This window comes from Typopeltis vanoorti, chromosome 24 (assembly GCF_054136105.1).
Source record: "Typopeltis vanoorti isolate ZY-2024b chromosome 24, IOZ_Tvanoo_1.0, whole genome shotgun sequence".
NCBI lineage: Eukaryota > Metazoa > Arthropoda > Arachnida > Uropygi > Thelyphonidae > Typopeltis > Typopeltis vanoorti.
This window is the reverse complement of record NC_143572.1, coordinates 27,990,883-28,006,398: the sequence shown is the minus strand read 5'-3', so window position 1 is coordinate 28,006,398 and position 15,516 is coordinate 27,990,883. Positions and strand designations below refer to the sequence as shown.

The 15,516-nt window shown below is 38.4% G+C and overlaps 1 protein-coding gene across 4 annotated transcripts in view; it reads right to left on the bottom strand.

Moving 5' to 3' along the window:
- The window catches only part of LOC150093047 (uncharacterized), a 568,891-nt gene that overhangs the window by 31,729 nt on the left and 521,646 nt on the right, over positions 1 to 15,516 (bottom strand). For all 4 annotated transcript variants that reach the window (XM_090413702.1, XM_090413701.1, XM_090413703.1 and 1 more), the window contains one exon: positions 14,492 to 14,582. In XM_090413702.1, the coding sequence (XP_090269828.1) occupies positions 14,492 to 14,582 (91 nt within the window). The remainder of the gene's footprint in view (positions 1 to 14,491; positions 14,583 to 15,516) is intronic.

Below are 15,516 nucleotides of genomic sequence, written 5' to 3'. Positions count from 1 at the left end.
GATATGACAGAGATGTACAAGTTGATAAGGGGGGGGGTTGTTATAGGATCAATGTTGAAGAGGTTTTTCATAAAATGGTGGGAGATCAGGAGAGAACAAGAGGTCATCCCTGGAAGCTGTATAAGAAGGGTTTGAACAATGATGAGCTGTGTGTATGACAAAGGAACTGCCTAGATGAGTCTTTGACTACAATAATAATAATAATCCTAGCCATCTATGATAATTACAGTCCCTGCTCCTATAACAATACAGTACTTATGAGCAAAGGCTTAAGAAACATAGATGAATATTCTTGTGATGATTATCATATTTGTTGCAATCAGTCATATTAACATGATTTATTGATGCTTAGATTTATCATGATTTATTAAATTAAATAAATAATACTCATCATTAATCACTGCACTAAACAAAGAAATCACACACTTGAAAGAAATCTTTAACACTGGAAATATCCTCAACAGTTAATAGATTACGCTCTCCATTCAGCCAAAAATTGTGTGCCCCCCCCCCCTCCCACACACTCAAAAACATCAAAAACATGTACAATTTGAGTTTCTCTATAAAGCTATCAAATGCATTTTCTAACATTCCAATTACAAAATTCTTTTAACCCCCAATAAGCAACTACATGACAAAATAACATAAAACTACAATAATAGAATCTGATATACTGCTATTTTATAATGTTGCTTCCAAATTCAACTGTTAACCCAGATGCAATACTGGCTACATTACATTCGCTATTTGTTCTTTTAAATTATATTTAATATTTAATGAAACATTACTATAACTGTAATATTCCCATACCTAATCAGTTAAATCAAACCACAAGCAAAAACACAAACAAAAATCTCAGTACTGAAACACACCCACCATACAATTAAAACACATCCTAGAAAAGGTTGCTATCATTGATTTTTTTCTACATACTCATGGATATCAGGAGGGTAGAAGACAGTTGGTGGTGATCAGATCCATGAAGAGTATAAACTGCAGGCCAGGAAGGTGAAGAGTATGGTAAAGAAGAAAATGTGCAGTATGAGAGGAGATTGGCTGGTCAGGCCAAGATTAATTCAAGGGAATTCTCCCACTATATAGAAAGCAAGAGGAAAAAATAGAAGACAGTTGGTGGTGATCAGATCCATGAAGAGTATAAACTGCAGGCCAGGAAGGTGAAGAGTATGGTAAAGAAGAAAATGTGCAGTATGAGAGGAGATTGGCTGGTCAGGCCAAGATTAATTCAAGGGAATTCTCCCACTATATAGAAAGCAAGAGGAAAAAATAATTATGGCAGGTTGACACTGGACAATAGTCATAGCAGTGGAATAACCATTGCAAAGGATATAGTGGAATTATTGAATGACCACTTTATCAGTGTATATCACACTTGTGTAAATGAGGCCATGCAATATGTAGACGTATTAGGTAAGTATTAGGATTGGAAGTGAAAGAATCAGAGGTACATCAGGTACTGATTAGGTCAGATGTTAATAAGGCTGTGGGAATGGATGACATATCACTACTTACTTTTCAAGGAATGTGCACAACAGTTAGTCATGCACCTGACTTGATTATTTATTTTAAAAGTCTTAGAGTGGGTAAGGGTCCTAAGAAGTGGAAAGAAAGAAAGCAAAATAATATTACTTCACAAGCATGGTTCTAGGACAGAAGTTTCGAATTATAGACCAGTCTTGTTTTAGCAATTTAGTTGCATTTTATGAGAAGCTAACAAGTGTGTTAGATAAGGGAGAATCATATACAATGGCATTCTTGTACTTTGCAAAAGCATTTGTTAGATTACCACATGATAAACTGGTGTACAAACTGGAATAAATAGCGCATTGGTTAGATGGATTGGTTATCGGCTCTCTGAATGATACCAACAAGTTGTGTATGTCTCTTTCTCAAAAAAAGAGGGTAACCTGTGGTGTTCCCCAGGGTTCTGTTATTAGGCCCCTGCTGTTTAACTTGTTTTTAAATGATATATCATGTGAACTAACTGGGGATCTTCAGTTGTTTGCTGATGATGCAAAGTTGGGGAGAATTATAAGTAGCACTGCTAATGTTAATTCCCTTAAAGATTTGAATAGACTTTTACAAAGCAGTGGGGGTTGTAGTTTTAACATTAATAAGTGCAAGTGTCGTATTTTGAAGTGAAGAAATATAAGGCTCTGTACTATAATGATGGTACTGCACTGCAGGAACTGGATGAGATTCAAGATTTTTGAGTGATGGTTGACAGTAGACTGACGTTTAGAGGGCATGTTACAAATGTTGCAAAGACTGCACATCACTGTGCTGCTATAATAAGAAGTATGCTGATGTAGAAATAAGGAGATAGTTGTGTCTCTGGGTAACACTGGTCAGACCACACTTGGACTCTTGTGTTCAGATTGGTCACCTGAATTTCATTGTGATGTGGAAACATTGGAGAGAGTCCAAAGATGAGTGACTAAGATGATATCAGGACTCTGGAATGTTGGCTAAGGAGAGAGGTTGAAGGAATGTGGATTGCAGAGTTTGGTGCATAGGAGGAAAAGAGGTGATATGATAGAGATGATTAAGCAAGAGAATTTTATCAGATTAATAACAAGGGGGTTATAAAAAGAGTAGAAGGCAAGCAGAAAAGAACTAGAGGCCATCCCTCAAAGTTATGTAAAAGTGTGGTGAAGAAGAGTATGAGGAGCAGATTTTTTTACACGGAGGATTGTAAGTGAATGGAATGCATTACTGGAATATGTTGTTAATGTAGGAAGCATTAAGGAATTTAAGATTCAGTATGATAAATATGTTATTTGAATGAACCTGCCATGATGAGTCTGTCAACTCCTTGGAGGTGTAACAATAATTGTAATAACATTAATTACTCACCTTTACTCTGAAACAGTCTCATGACAAGCTTGTTACTTGTTTTCAGATCATAATCATTCTGATTTACAACAGCCAGCACACTGTCATTACTGCAGGCTGCTGATGTATACGTTTTCAGTTTAGTGTCTCTTTTTAGTTTTTTCCCCTCCTCTCTCTTTTTGTGGGGGGGGTGATTATTATATTCTTTTTATTTTATATTCCATGTACATGCATCTTCAACCTAATGTTATTCATTTCTATTACCAAGTTCAGTACTAAATAAATTATAATACAGGTAAGCAACTTTAGGAGAAAAGGAGAACAAATATGGACTCTCTTCGAGAATATTTAGGAATGTTTTTCAGTTAAAATCAATTATTATTTTTTTAATAACAAAATTTAATCAGTAATGTTAGCCATTTAATTTTTAGCCTTATGGATATGGATAGGTAGAAGGCAGGGCGAAGGGTCTGCTTCTTGTCCATAAAACTCAGGCCTCTTATAGCCAAATGAAAATAATTTTCAGAAATCTAACATCAAATACAGTATTTTGTTTTACCTCTTGGTGACCAGGGGTATGAAAGTAGTGTCCAGCGCCTGTGTGCAATAAAAATATCACTTTAAAAAAACGTTTTTTTTTTTAAAAGTATTTCCTCCACTTTGGTACCTTTACTATCCTGGCACCTGTGTATGTTGCACATATGGCTGGTGCGCCACCCCTGTTGGTGCCAGATATTTATATTAAAAAAAAAATGTAATGATGCAGCCTCACTACAATTAGTGAAGAGTTAAAACATGAATTCATTAAAAGTTAAAATCTTCATAAAAGTATATTAACATAAATTCCATTTACATTAACAGTAACACATTCCAATTCCTAATTAGACAAAACAGGGTTCAGAAAAAAGAATGCTGATATTAAATATAGATAAGATTAGACAATTGAGCCTAGCAAGTGCAAGAAGAATGATTGTTCTGGGAGATTTTAACTACAGCAGTATAAATTGGGGAGAGGAAGATGCATGTAGCAATAAGGGAATGGAATTTCTAGAATTCTTGAGGAACAAATGTCTTAGGCAACATGTAATAGAGGGAACAAGAGGTTCAAGAGTTTTGGATTTGGTCATAGCATTAGAAGAGTTAATAATAACTGAGATGACAACTCTCCCACCAGTTGGAGAGAGTGACCATGTGGTTTTGACTTGGAAGATGAGTAGACATGCAGGAATATCAAAGAAACGGGAACATATGTGGAATTATAAGGCATGTGATTATAATAGTCTTAGATATCAACTTGGGGAAGTTTCATGGAGGGAGAAATTGGAAGGCCAGGATATCATTAGTGCTTGGATAATTGTGAAGGAATATTTGTTAGCAGCAATAGTAAGATGTATTCCACAAGTGAAGAAGAGGACACAATTTGGTGTAAAGTGGATGACAAACAATATTAAATAGGAACTGCGTGTGAAAAAGAGGCTATGGAAGAGATATAAGGAGACAGGTGAAAAGCAGATGCATGAAGAATATAAGACACAGGCCAGGAGAGTGACTAGTATGGTAAGGAAGGCGAAACTGGAATATGAGAAGAGATTGGCCCAAAGATCCAAAGAAAATCCTAGGGAATTTTTTAGCTATGTGAATAGAGTGACTGATGCAGAGACAACACAGTGGAGTTGTTCAATGAACACTTTATTGGAATATTTCATCCTGGAGGAATAAATTTTAATACTAGAAGGAAAGCAGACTCGAGGTTTAGAGGTGCTGGAGGAGAGTGTGTGCCAAATGCTGAGTGCTCTGGATGTCAGTAAAGCTGTGGGACTGGGTAGTATTTCACCACGAGTTTTGAGAGAATGTGCTAAAAGAACTGACAGCTCCTTTGACCTGGCTTTTCAATGAAAGTCTGGCAACAGGAAAGGTGCCAGGGAATGGAAGGAAGTTAAGATAGTGCCATTGCATAGGGGTGGTAGCAGACTGGAAGTGTCTAATTATAGGCCAGTTTGTGTGTCATCAGTAGTTGTTCAGATCTTGGAGAAATTAGTGAGGGACCATATACAGTATTGTGCAGATGAGGGTAATGTTATCTGTGAGAGTCAACATTATTATTATTCCGGGCAACTCCAAGGAGTCGACAGACTCATCGAGGGAGGCCCTAACATCATGTCAAGAACAACTATTCAACATTCACACAGTATCTATCATACCTTGCTTTTAACTCATTCACGGTCGTAGCACCCACCACAGACTCTGGCAGCTTATTCCACTCATTCACCACTCTCCAAGTAAAAAACCTAGCTCTAACACCCTTGTTAACCACATTCTTGCCCAGCATCCATGCATGGCCCCTAGTCCTATTTTCAAAAATATCTTCTGGATTAATCTTATAGAAACCCTTCAGTAATTTGAATGTCTCAATCATATCGCCCCTTTTCCACCTATCGACCAATCTTTGCAACCCACAAATCTTCAACCTATTCTCATTAGGTTCATTCCACAGACCTGCTATCATCTTGGTCACTCGTCTCTGGATCCACTCCACTTCTTTCCCATCACAAAGAAACCCTGGTGCCTATAACTGGGCACAGTAGTCCAGATGGGGTCTTATCAAGGCTCAATACAGAGGAACAATAACTTGTTTGTCTCTGCATGTTAAAGTATTTTTCAGAAGCCAAGTGATTTGATGAGCTGATTTAGCCACTTTTGCAATGTGCCCCCTAAACTTCAATTCCCTATCCACCAACACTCCCAAATCCCTGGCCTCATCAATCTCCTGGAGTACAGTTCCACTAATGTGATATACTGCTGCTATTCTTTTCACCACAAAATGCATAACCTTACACTTTGCCACATTAAATTGACATCCATTTTTCCTAGCCCAGTCTTCCAAACTATCCAAATCATCCTGTAAAATTTTGACATCCTGTGCACTCACATTTGCACTACCCAACTTTGCATCATCAGCAAACAAGTGAACACTTCCTCTCAGATCCTTCCCTATATCATTGATGAACAAATTGAAAAGTAGTGGTCCAAAAACAGAGCCCTGCGGCACGCCACTAGTGACAAGCCGTCTTTTAGACTCAACTCCTGAATAAACCACTCTGGCATCTCTCCATCAACCAACCCTATATCTATCCCCATCTGCTCCAGTTTACTGATTAGGGTTCTATGTGGTATCCTGTCAAAGGCCTTGGCAAAGTCCAGTAGAATCACTGTAAACCCATTACCCTTATCCAGTTCAGCCGTCACTGTGTTATAAAACGTGAGCAAGTTACTGAGGCATGATCTACCCTTCACAAAACCATGTTGTCCCCTGTACAATATCCCATTTTCATCTATCCAATCCTGTATTCTTTCCTTAACTAATTTCTCTAAGACCTTCACAATGATTCCTGAAATGCTAATCAGTCGGTAATTTACAACAGCGGTCTTGGAACCACCTTTATGCAGTTGAACTATTTTCCCCTCTTTCCACCCCCTTGGGACTGTACGACACGAGCTGGTATACCACCCAATCCCACAGATATATTGACATTGAGGTTATGCAATAGACTACTTACCTCCACTTCATTCACCACAATTCCCGTATAATCTACTGGTTCATTCATTTCTGCAATGTCACCACCTGGATGATATATTCTTGCAAAGTGCTCACTCAGTAACTCAAATATATCAACTGATTCAGTTACCTCCCTACCATCGGCATTCTTTAAAATCATTCTGCCATATACATTTTTCCTTTTACTTGCAACATATCAAAAAAACTGTTTAGGATTCTCTTTAGCCTGCATGGCCAATGCAGGCTAAAGGATTCTTTCGTAATCCTTTTTTGCTTTTCTTACCACACTCATTATCCTTCTGGCCTGCGCTTTATACCGTTCATGTGCCTGCAGGTAACCTTTCTTCTTAAATTCCCTCCATAGCTGTTTCTTTTTTTTGCAGCTCAAGCTTAATGGTGTTATTCATCCATTTAACCCCTACTTGATTTATTATTCAGACTCTAGGTATACAGTCAGCCACTGCTTCATGCAAACACTTCTTAACTGCCTCCCATGCACTATCAACTTCTAGTCCTTGCAGTTGTACATGCCACGGCACTGAACCAATCAAACTCCTAAGCTTGTCATACTTTCCAGCCCGATAATTCCATATGTACCCTGTCTTAATTGTAAATTCCACACCTTTAGCCACCTCCCAAGTCAAGACCCTATGATCACTGCCACCAATTGGTGGCAATGTGGTCATATTGCTGACGAAAGATGATATAGTTAGTGGGATAGAATGTGTAGGTTATAGTGTGTTTGGGAGGGACAGAGAGAATAAAATGGGGGGAGGGGTGTTATTGATGATAGATGATGAACTGTAGCTAAGGAGAATTGAAGTTGTATTGCAGGATAGTGAAAGGAGCTCATTTGAGGCTATTTGGTGTGAGATTGAGACTGGCAGAATAAAATATACAGTTGGGTGCTGCTATAGACCAGGTGATGGAATAGATGGTGGAGATAGTATGCATAAACAAATTGATGGAAGGAGGGTAATTATTATGGGGGATTTTAATTATGGTAACATTGATTGGAAGGAGGAGAGGACACATCTGAGGAAGAAAATGGATTTTATTCAATTATTAAGGGATAACTATCTGAGACAGCATGTAATTGAAAATACTAGGGGTGTGAGAGTGCTTGCCCTGGTAATAGCATCTCACAATTTGACTGTAATGAACATGACCATGTTGCCACCTATTGGTGAGAGTGATCATAAGGTGACTAAAGATGAGAGATGGCTAAAGGTGTGGAATTTTTGATTAAGACAGGGTATATGTGGAATTACCGTGCTGGCAAGTATGACAGGCTTAGGAGATTGCTTGGATCGGTGCCATGGCATGTACAACTAAAAGGGCTGGACATCGATAGAGCATGGGAAGTGGTCAAGGAGCATTTACAGGAGGTTATGGATGATTGTATACCTAGGGTCCGAATAGTAAAACAAATAGGGGTTAAATGGATGAATAACACCATTAAGCTTGAGCTGCAAAAAAAGAAACAACTGTGGAGGGAATTTAAAGAAAGGGGTGACCTGCAGGCACACGAACGGTATAAAGTGCAGGCCAGAAGGGTAACGAGTGTGGTAAAAACAGCAAAAGCCGATTATGAAAGGAAACTAGCTATGCAAGCAAAAGAGGATCCCAAACAGTTCTTTCAATATGCTGCAAGCAAGAAAAAACTGTACATGGCAAAATGATTTTAAGGAATGACGATGGTAAGGAGGTCATTGAACCAGTCGATATAGTGGAGTTACTGAGCGCGCACTTTGCAAAAGTAAATCATCCATGTGGTGACATTGAAAAAATGAAGGAGCCATTAGTTTATACAGGAATTGTGATGAATGAAGTGGAGGTGAATAGTCTATTACAGAACCTTAATGTGAATACATCTGTGGGATTGGATGGTATACTGGCACGGGTCTTGCATGAAGCGGCTAAGGAATTATCAGTGCCCTTGACCATGTTGTTTAATCTGAGTCTCGGGTCTGATTTAGTCCCGAAGCGTGGAAAGAGGGGAAAATAGTTTCGCTGCATAAAGGAGGATCCAAGACTATGGTTGCAAATTACCGACCGATCAGCATATCAGGAGTTGTTGTCGAGGTCTTGGAGAAAGTAGTCAAGAGAAAAATACAGGAATGGATTGATGAAAATGAGATACTGTACAGGGGACAGCATGGCTTTGTAAAGGGTAGATCATAGCAGGTCTATGGAATGAACTATATGAGAACAGGTTGAAGATTTGTGGGTTGCAGAAACTAGTTGATAGGCGGAAAAGGGGAGATATGATTGAGACATTCAAATTGCTAAAAGGATTCTATAGGATTAATTCAGATGATATTTTTGAGATCAGGACTGGTGGTGGGAGAACTAGGGGACACCCATGGAAGCTGGGCAAGAGCGTGGTTAGCAGGGGTTTTAGAGCTGGGTTCTTTACTTTTAGAGTGGTAAATGAGTGGAATAAGCTGCGAGAGTCTGTTGTGGGTGCTATGACAGTGAGCGAGTTCAAGGCAAGGTATGATAGATACTGTGAGAATGTTGAACAGCTGTGTGAACATCATGTTTAGGGCCTCCCTCGATGAGTCTAAGGACTCCTGGAGTAGCCCGTGATGATGATAATAATAATAATAATAATAATAATCATGCCTGAGTAACTTGCTCAAGTTTTATAACAAGGTGACGGCTGAACTGGATAAGGGAAATGGGTTTACAGTGATACTGCTGGACCTGGCAAAGGCGTTTGACAGGATACCACATGGAATTCTAATCCGTAAACTACAACATATGGGAATGGATATAGGGTTGGTGAGATGGATAGGTGGGTGGTTGATGGAGAGATATCAAAGAGTGGTTTATTCAGGAATGGAGTCCAAAGGACGGCCTGTGACTAGTGGGATGCCGCAGGGTTCTGTTCTTGGACCACTGCTGTTTAATCTGTTCATTAACGATATAGGGAAGGATCTAAGTGGAACAGTTCATTTGTTCGCTGATGATGCAAAGTTGGGGAGGGCGATAGTGAATGCAGAAGATGTCAAAGTCTTCAGGATGACTTAGATAGATTGGAGTTCTGGGCTAAGGAGAATGGATGTCAATTTAATGTGACAAAATGTAAGGTTATGCATTTTGTGGTGAAAAGATTAGCAGCAGTATACCACATGGGTGGAACTGTACTCCAAGAGATTGATGAGGCCAGGGACTTGGGAGTGTTGGTGGATAGGGAGATGAAGTTTAGGAGGCACATTGCGAAAGTAGCTAAATCAGCTCATCATCTCACTTGGTTGTTGAAAAATGCCTTGATAAGACCTCATCTTGACTACTGTGCCCAGATTTGGTCACCTCGGTTCCTTCTTGATGGGGAGGAGGTGGAGAGGATCCAGAGGCGAGTGACTAAGATGATAGCAGGTCTATGGAATGAACCATATGAGAACAGGTTGAAGATTTGTGGATTGCAGAAACTGATTGATAGGCAGAAAAGGGGAGATATGATTGAGACATTCAAATTGCTAAAAGGATTCTATAAGATTAATTCAGAAGATATTTTTGAGATCAGGACTGGTGGTGGGAGAACTAGGGGACACCTATGGAAGCTGGGCAAGCGTGTGGTGTTAGAGCTGGGTTCTTTACTTTTAGACTGGTAAATGAGTGGAATAAGCTGCCAGAGTCTGTTATGGGTGATATGACAGTGAGCGAGTTCAAGGCAAGGTATGATAGATACTGTGAGAATGTCGTATAGTTGTGTGGACATGATGTTTAGGGCCTCCGTCGATGAGTCTAAGGACTCCCTGGAGTAGCCCGAAAATAATAATAATAATAATATTTGTTACAACCAAATCCTCAGACGTAATTACTAGGTCAAGCACTCTCTGACCCCTAGTATTTTCCATTACATGTGTCGCAGATAGTTATCCCTTAATAACCGCATAAAATCCAATTTCTTCCTCCCATGTGTCCTCTCCTCACTCCAATCAATGCGACCATAGTTGAAATCTCCCATAATAATTACCCTCCTTCCACACATTTCTTCTATTTGCTTGTGCATACTGTCTCCACCATCTTTTCCATTACCTGGTCTATAGCAGCACCCAATTGTATATTTTGTTCTGCTAGCCACAATCTCACACCAAATGGCCTCAAATGTGCTCTTTTCTCTATCCTGCAATTCAGCTTCTATTCTCCTTGGCTGCAGCTCATCAGCTATCATCAACAATACTCCTCCCCCCATTTTATTCTCCCTGTCATTCCTGAACACTATACCCATCACATTCAATCCCACTAGCTATATCATCTACAGTTAGCCATGATTTACTAATGCCAATAATCTGTGGTCTGGAAGTGCCAACCATGGCCAAAAACTCTTCCTTCTTGTTCCTAATACTTCTAGCATTAGTGTACATGAATTTAAGACCCCCATTAGCCCCATCCCTACCTTGATGCCTTATATTAACTATCCCATTCTGATTTATTATCCTTATTTGCTCGGGCATATTATACTCATTCATACATTCAACTGCCTCCCTAAGGTCTGTATATCTACCCCCCCCCCCCAATAAATCTAGTTTCCCTGATTTTGCACATCACTACATTCAGCAACACTTTTTCAAGTCTCCTTACACCGTATCCATTCAAATGCAAGCCATCCATCTTATATAGATCCTTTCGCCCATCGAACTCACTCCACACGTCCACAAATTCCACATCACTCGACATAAATAACCCACGCACAAAGTCATTTGCAATTATGGCCCTCCTTTTAAACATTTCACTGTCATACCGCAGCAAAAGACTAATCATCCTAACTCTCTCACTCTTTTCTTTTGCTACCTCAAACAATTCATGCAGGTCCTCTATCATTTCCATTTTATCTCCTTTCAAATCATTCGTACCTGCCACAATAATCATTTCTTTCACCCTTTCCTTTTGTTCTCTAATAGACTCAGTTACCAACCTACGACCATAAAGGATGTAAGATTTTATAAAATCCTCTACTAACACACCTCGTACTAACGAGTCTCCATACAGCACTTTCTCCTTCATTTTGTTTACGTTCACACTCATATGCTTATTTTTCCTATCATACTTTTTATTATTGGCTGGTACACTCAGTCGACTTTTGTTCATACGCTCTAACTGCCGCTTTGCCCTTTGTCGCTCCGCTCAACAACGCGATCTCACTCATTGCATCTATCTCATCTTTTTTATTCTCTGTAAAACCATTAATTTGCTCTGAATTAATACCATCATTCACACTTTCTACATTCACTTCCTCACAGTTCTCTGGTACAATCTCGCTATTTCTTGTCATATCACTATTTTCTTCATTCTGAAGTTTGACAAATCACACTCGCTACCTGAATTACACTTTAATTCCTCATTCTCCTTACATTTTCTACACACATTCACTCCTTTATTATCATCTAACCATACTCCGACCGCACTCCGCTAAGCATACATTTCGCAGATAGTACACTGAATCATCTCCTTTGTATTACTGTTATTGAATAAAGATGGCAAACCATCATTACTGGCCGCCATACTCACTTCTAACATATTTTATCAAATTTTAAAATGAAGCGCCAAAACCACACAAACAGACACAGTAAGATACGCAAGGCAAACAAAACTACATAATATTCAAGTAAATTTATCAATGATAACTTAAAATAACACTTATCTTATCAGGAGCTCTCGACAAAAACAAACAACTACGAATCCCTCTAGCGGCAGATCGACATGGATTTGATAAGGGAGCACTCTTATTTTAGTAATATGCTAGCCTTTTATAATAAGCTACAAGAGCAGTAGATGAGGGAAAGGCATATACTGCCACTTTTTGGATTTAGTGAAGGCATTCGACAGGGTGCCACATGATAAGCTGATATTTAAGTTGCAGCACATGGGTTTGGATGTCAGGTTGGTCAACTAGATTCAGGATTGGATGTCCGATAGGTATCAGACAGTTGTGTGTGGTGAGGCAGTTTCAAGGAGGCAGAAGGTTACAAGTGGGGTCCCACAGGGCTCAGTACTGGGACCTATATTGCTTAACTTTTATATCAATGACATTGTAAGTGGATTGCAGGGGAATATTCAGTTGTTTGTGGATGATGTGAAGCTGGGAAGGGTTATTAGTAATAGTGCAGATGTGGTAGCCCTCAAGAGGATTTGAATAAGCTAGATAGATGGGCAAATGAATGAGGGTGTCGGTTTAATGCAGCAAAATGTAAGGTGTTAAGGTTTGGGACACTTCATACTCTATTGGAGGAGTTGTACTGGAGGAAGTAGGGGAGACAAGATCTGGGGTTGATGATTGATAGAAACCTGAAATTCAGGGATCATATTGCAAAAGTGGTGAAGGTAACCTAGAGGATTGCTGCAAAACTGAGAAGGATGCTGACCTGCAGCGATAAAAGAGTTGTCATTCCATTGTATAAAGTCCTGATCAGACCGCACTTGGATTATTGTTGTCAAATTTGGTCCCCAGGATTTGAAGGGGATAAATTAACTGTGGAAAGGGTACAGAGGCAGATAACAAAAATGGTTTCAAGACTGTATAATGTTAGTTATGAGGATTGGCTGAGGAAATGTGGACTGCAGAGTTTGGTAGATAGAAGAAGGAGAGGTGATATGATTGTGACTTTTAAACTGTTGAGAGGTAGTTACTGGGTTGACAGTGGGGAGTTCTTTTGCTTGGTTGAACAGCAGGAAGGAGTGATGACAAAGGGTCCATCCCTACAAGTTACGAAAGGAAGCTGTGAGCCAGAGGGTGAGGAGTTGTTTCTTTGTATGGAGGGTAGTTGAACCATGGAATGCATTGTCTGATAGAGTGGTAAGAGAGCGAGAACAGTCAATGAGTTTAAGGAATGGTAGATTTTGTTTTCTAGGAGGGACCTCCCACAATGAGTCTTTTGACTCCACAGAGGCCTGAATAATAATAATAATTTTCAAATCAAGGTGTTAATAGTTACTTAATCTACCATAGTTGTTCAGCTCCTCAAAGAATTTTACCATTTTGTTACCTCAATAAAAAACTAAGAATATGTTTTATGGTGTGCAACATACGTGTTAGTAAATTCATGAGCAATGAAAATTTAGATAGATCTATTAGGATAATCCATATGGTGATAATGTATCAAGTGGCAGTCAGTTCAAAGAAACTATTCAGAAGTCAACCCTTGAGAAGATGCACAACATCTTCTCAAGAACTGAGCACATTCCTGAGTCATATTTATGAAGTCTGAAGAGGTCAACTATTTCCACATAAATTTGAAGTTGGATCTTGTTCAACAGTTCACACAGTGCTTCAAAAGAGACCAGAGTAATGTTTTATTCTACTAGTTGCAGACTATTCAGCATGTTGAAAATAATAGACAATCATGATTTTTATGTGAAAAGATGATAAAAGAGTGCAATTTCTTCAACAGTTATATTTTCAGATGAAAAATTGAAATCATTAAAAATTAAATCATTATGAAAAAATGATATATTTCAGGGAATGCAAGTAGAAAAAACCATTGAACAATCAAAAATGAACCTACCAGAGAATGGTATATAGGTTCATTTTTTGTTTGCCTAAAAGAGTACTGTTTGTTGGTTATGTTAAAAACTTATGGTCTTCCACAACTTGAGCAACACTCCACCATCTGAATTTTGAAAACAATGTACAACAAATTTTGAATGTCCAATTCCTAAAGAAAACACCAATTTTCTGGCCATTTCACAGTCTTAACTTTGCATGCTTAGATTTTCTCCTATATAAGATTATATAAAGGATAAAGTATACATATAAAAGTGACTTTACCAGAATAGTTAAAAGATAAAGTTAGAATAACTCTGGATATTAGTCAGTTCCTACACGGTGTGAGTTGAGTTATACACTGGATATGCACCATGCTGCATACCCTTGGGCCTCGCATCAACTTGCTCATCTACAAAAAACATCAAAATTGCTATTCACAATTTTTTTTTTACTACTATGTTTTAATTTCTTTTTCAATAAATATTTGCATGTGAGTCACTGGTATTCTTTTATACATATAAAAGGTATAAAAATATATATACATATAAAAGTGTGTGTGTATAAAAATAAAAAAAGAAATCGCTTACCATCTTACTAATAAGTATAAAACACCTACAAGCAGTGCAAGGCCAAGAGTACCTCCTATTGCAAATCCTACAACCATTGAGAAATGTAAACCTAGTAAAAATACAAATTTAAATGATTTCATTAACTGTTTTTAATCATTATTATGCAAATTTCTCCTCTATAAATTTAATTGAGGAGCAGCTAAGTATAAATTTACATCTGTTTAAGATGTTTAAGCATGCTAACTAGATGTAAATTTAATACTATTGTTATTTTTATTTAGGACTTCTATGGAGTTATAGGACTCATTGCAAGGGGTCTATCCCATACAATACAGTCTATTATCCCACCCCCTTAAACATCTTCACTGTCTGTACTTACACCACTCTCTATCTCTCTCTCAAGCAATACATTTCATGGCCCAACCACACTCCATGCAGAAAAAGCCACTTCTCACCCTGTCTTACTCACTACTTCATTTTATAACTTCCAAAGCTCCTTGTTCTATCATATGAAAAATCTTCCCAGCGTTAATTCAGCTTAAATGTCTCAGTTATATCACTCCTTCGTTCTCTGTTAACTAAACGCATAGTATGCATGCCTTCGGCTTATCTTCATAGCTAACATTGCACAGTCCTAGTAACATTTTTGTTATCCACTGCTGTTCCCTCTATAAAGTTCACTTATCCTTTGCAAATCCCAGTGACTAGATCTGAGCACAATAATCTAGATGTGTGTATGTAAAGAAACACTTCGGTGCTGTTTGTTATACATAATAATGCTTAAAGATATAACCAACACCAAGAGGGGAAAAATACATTTATTAAACTCACTAATATTTTGCTACTTTACTACCCAGCATCATCAGAGCACAATGATAACTATGGCAGTCACAGAGTACTAAACTAAGTAATTGTACAAACAATTTAAATTGCAAGTAACACCTAATGTCCTTACATGGTGCCCTCTATAGGTCAGATGGCTACAAAGTTAATTTAGAGAATTTTAAATTAAACATGCCAAGAAATTTTTTTTAAGCGCCTCC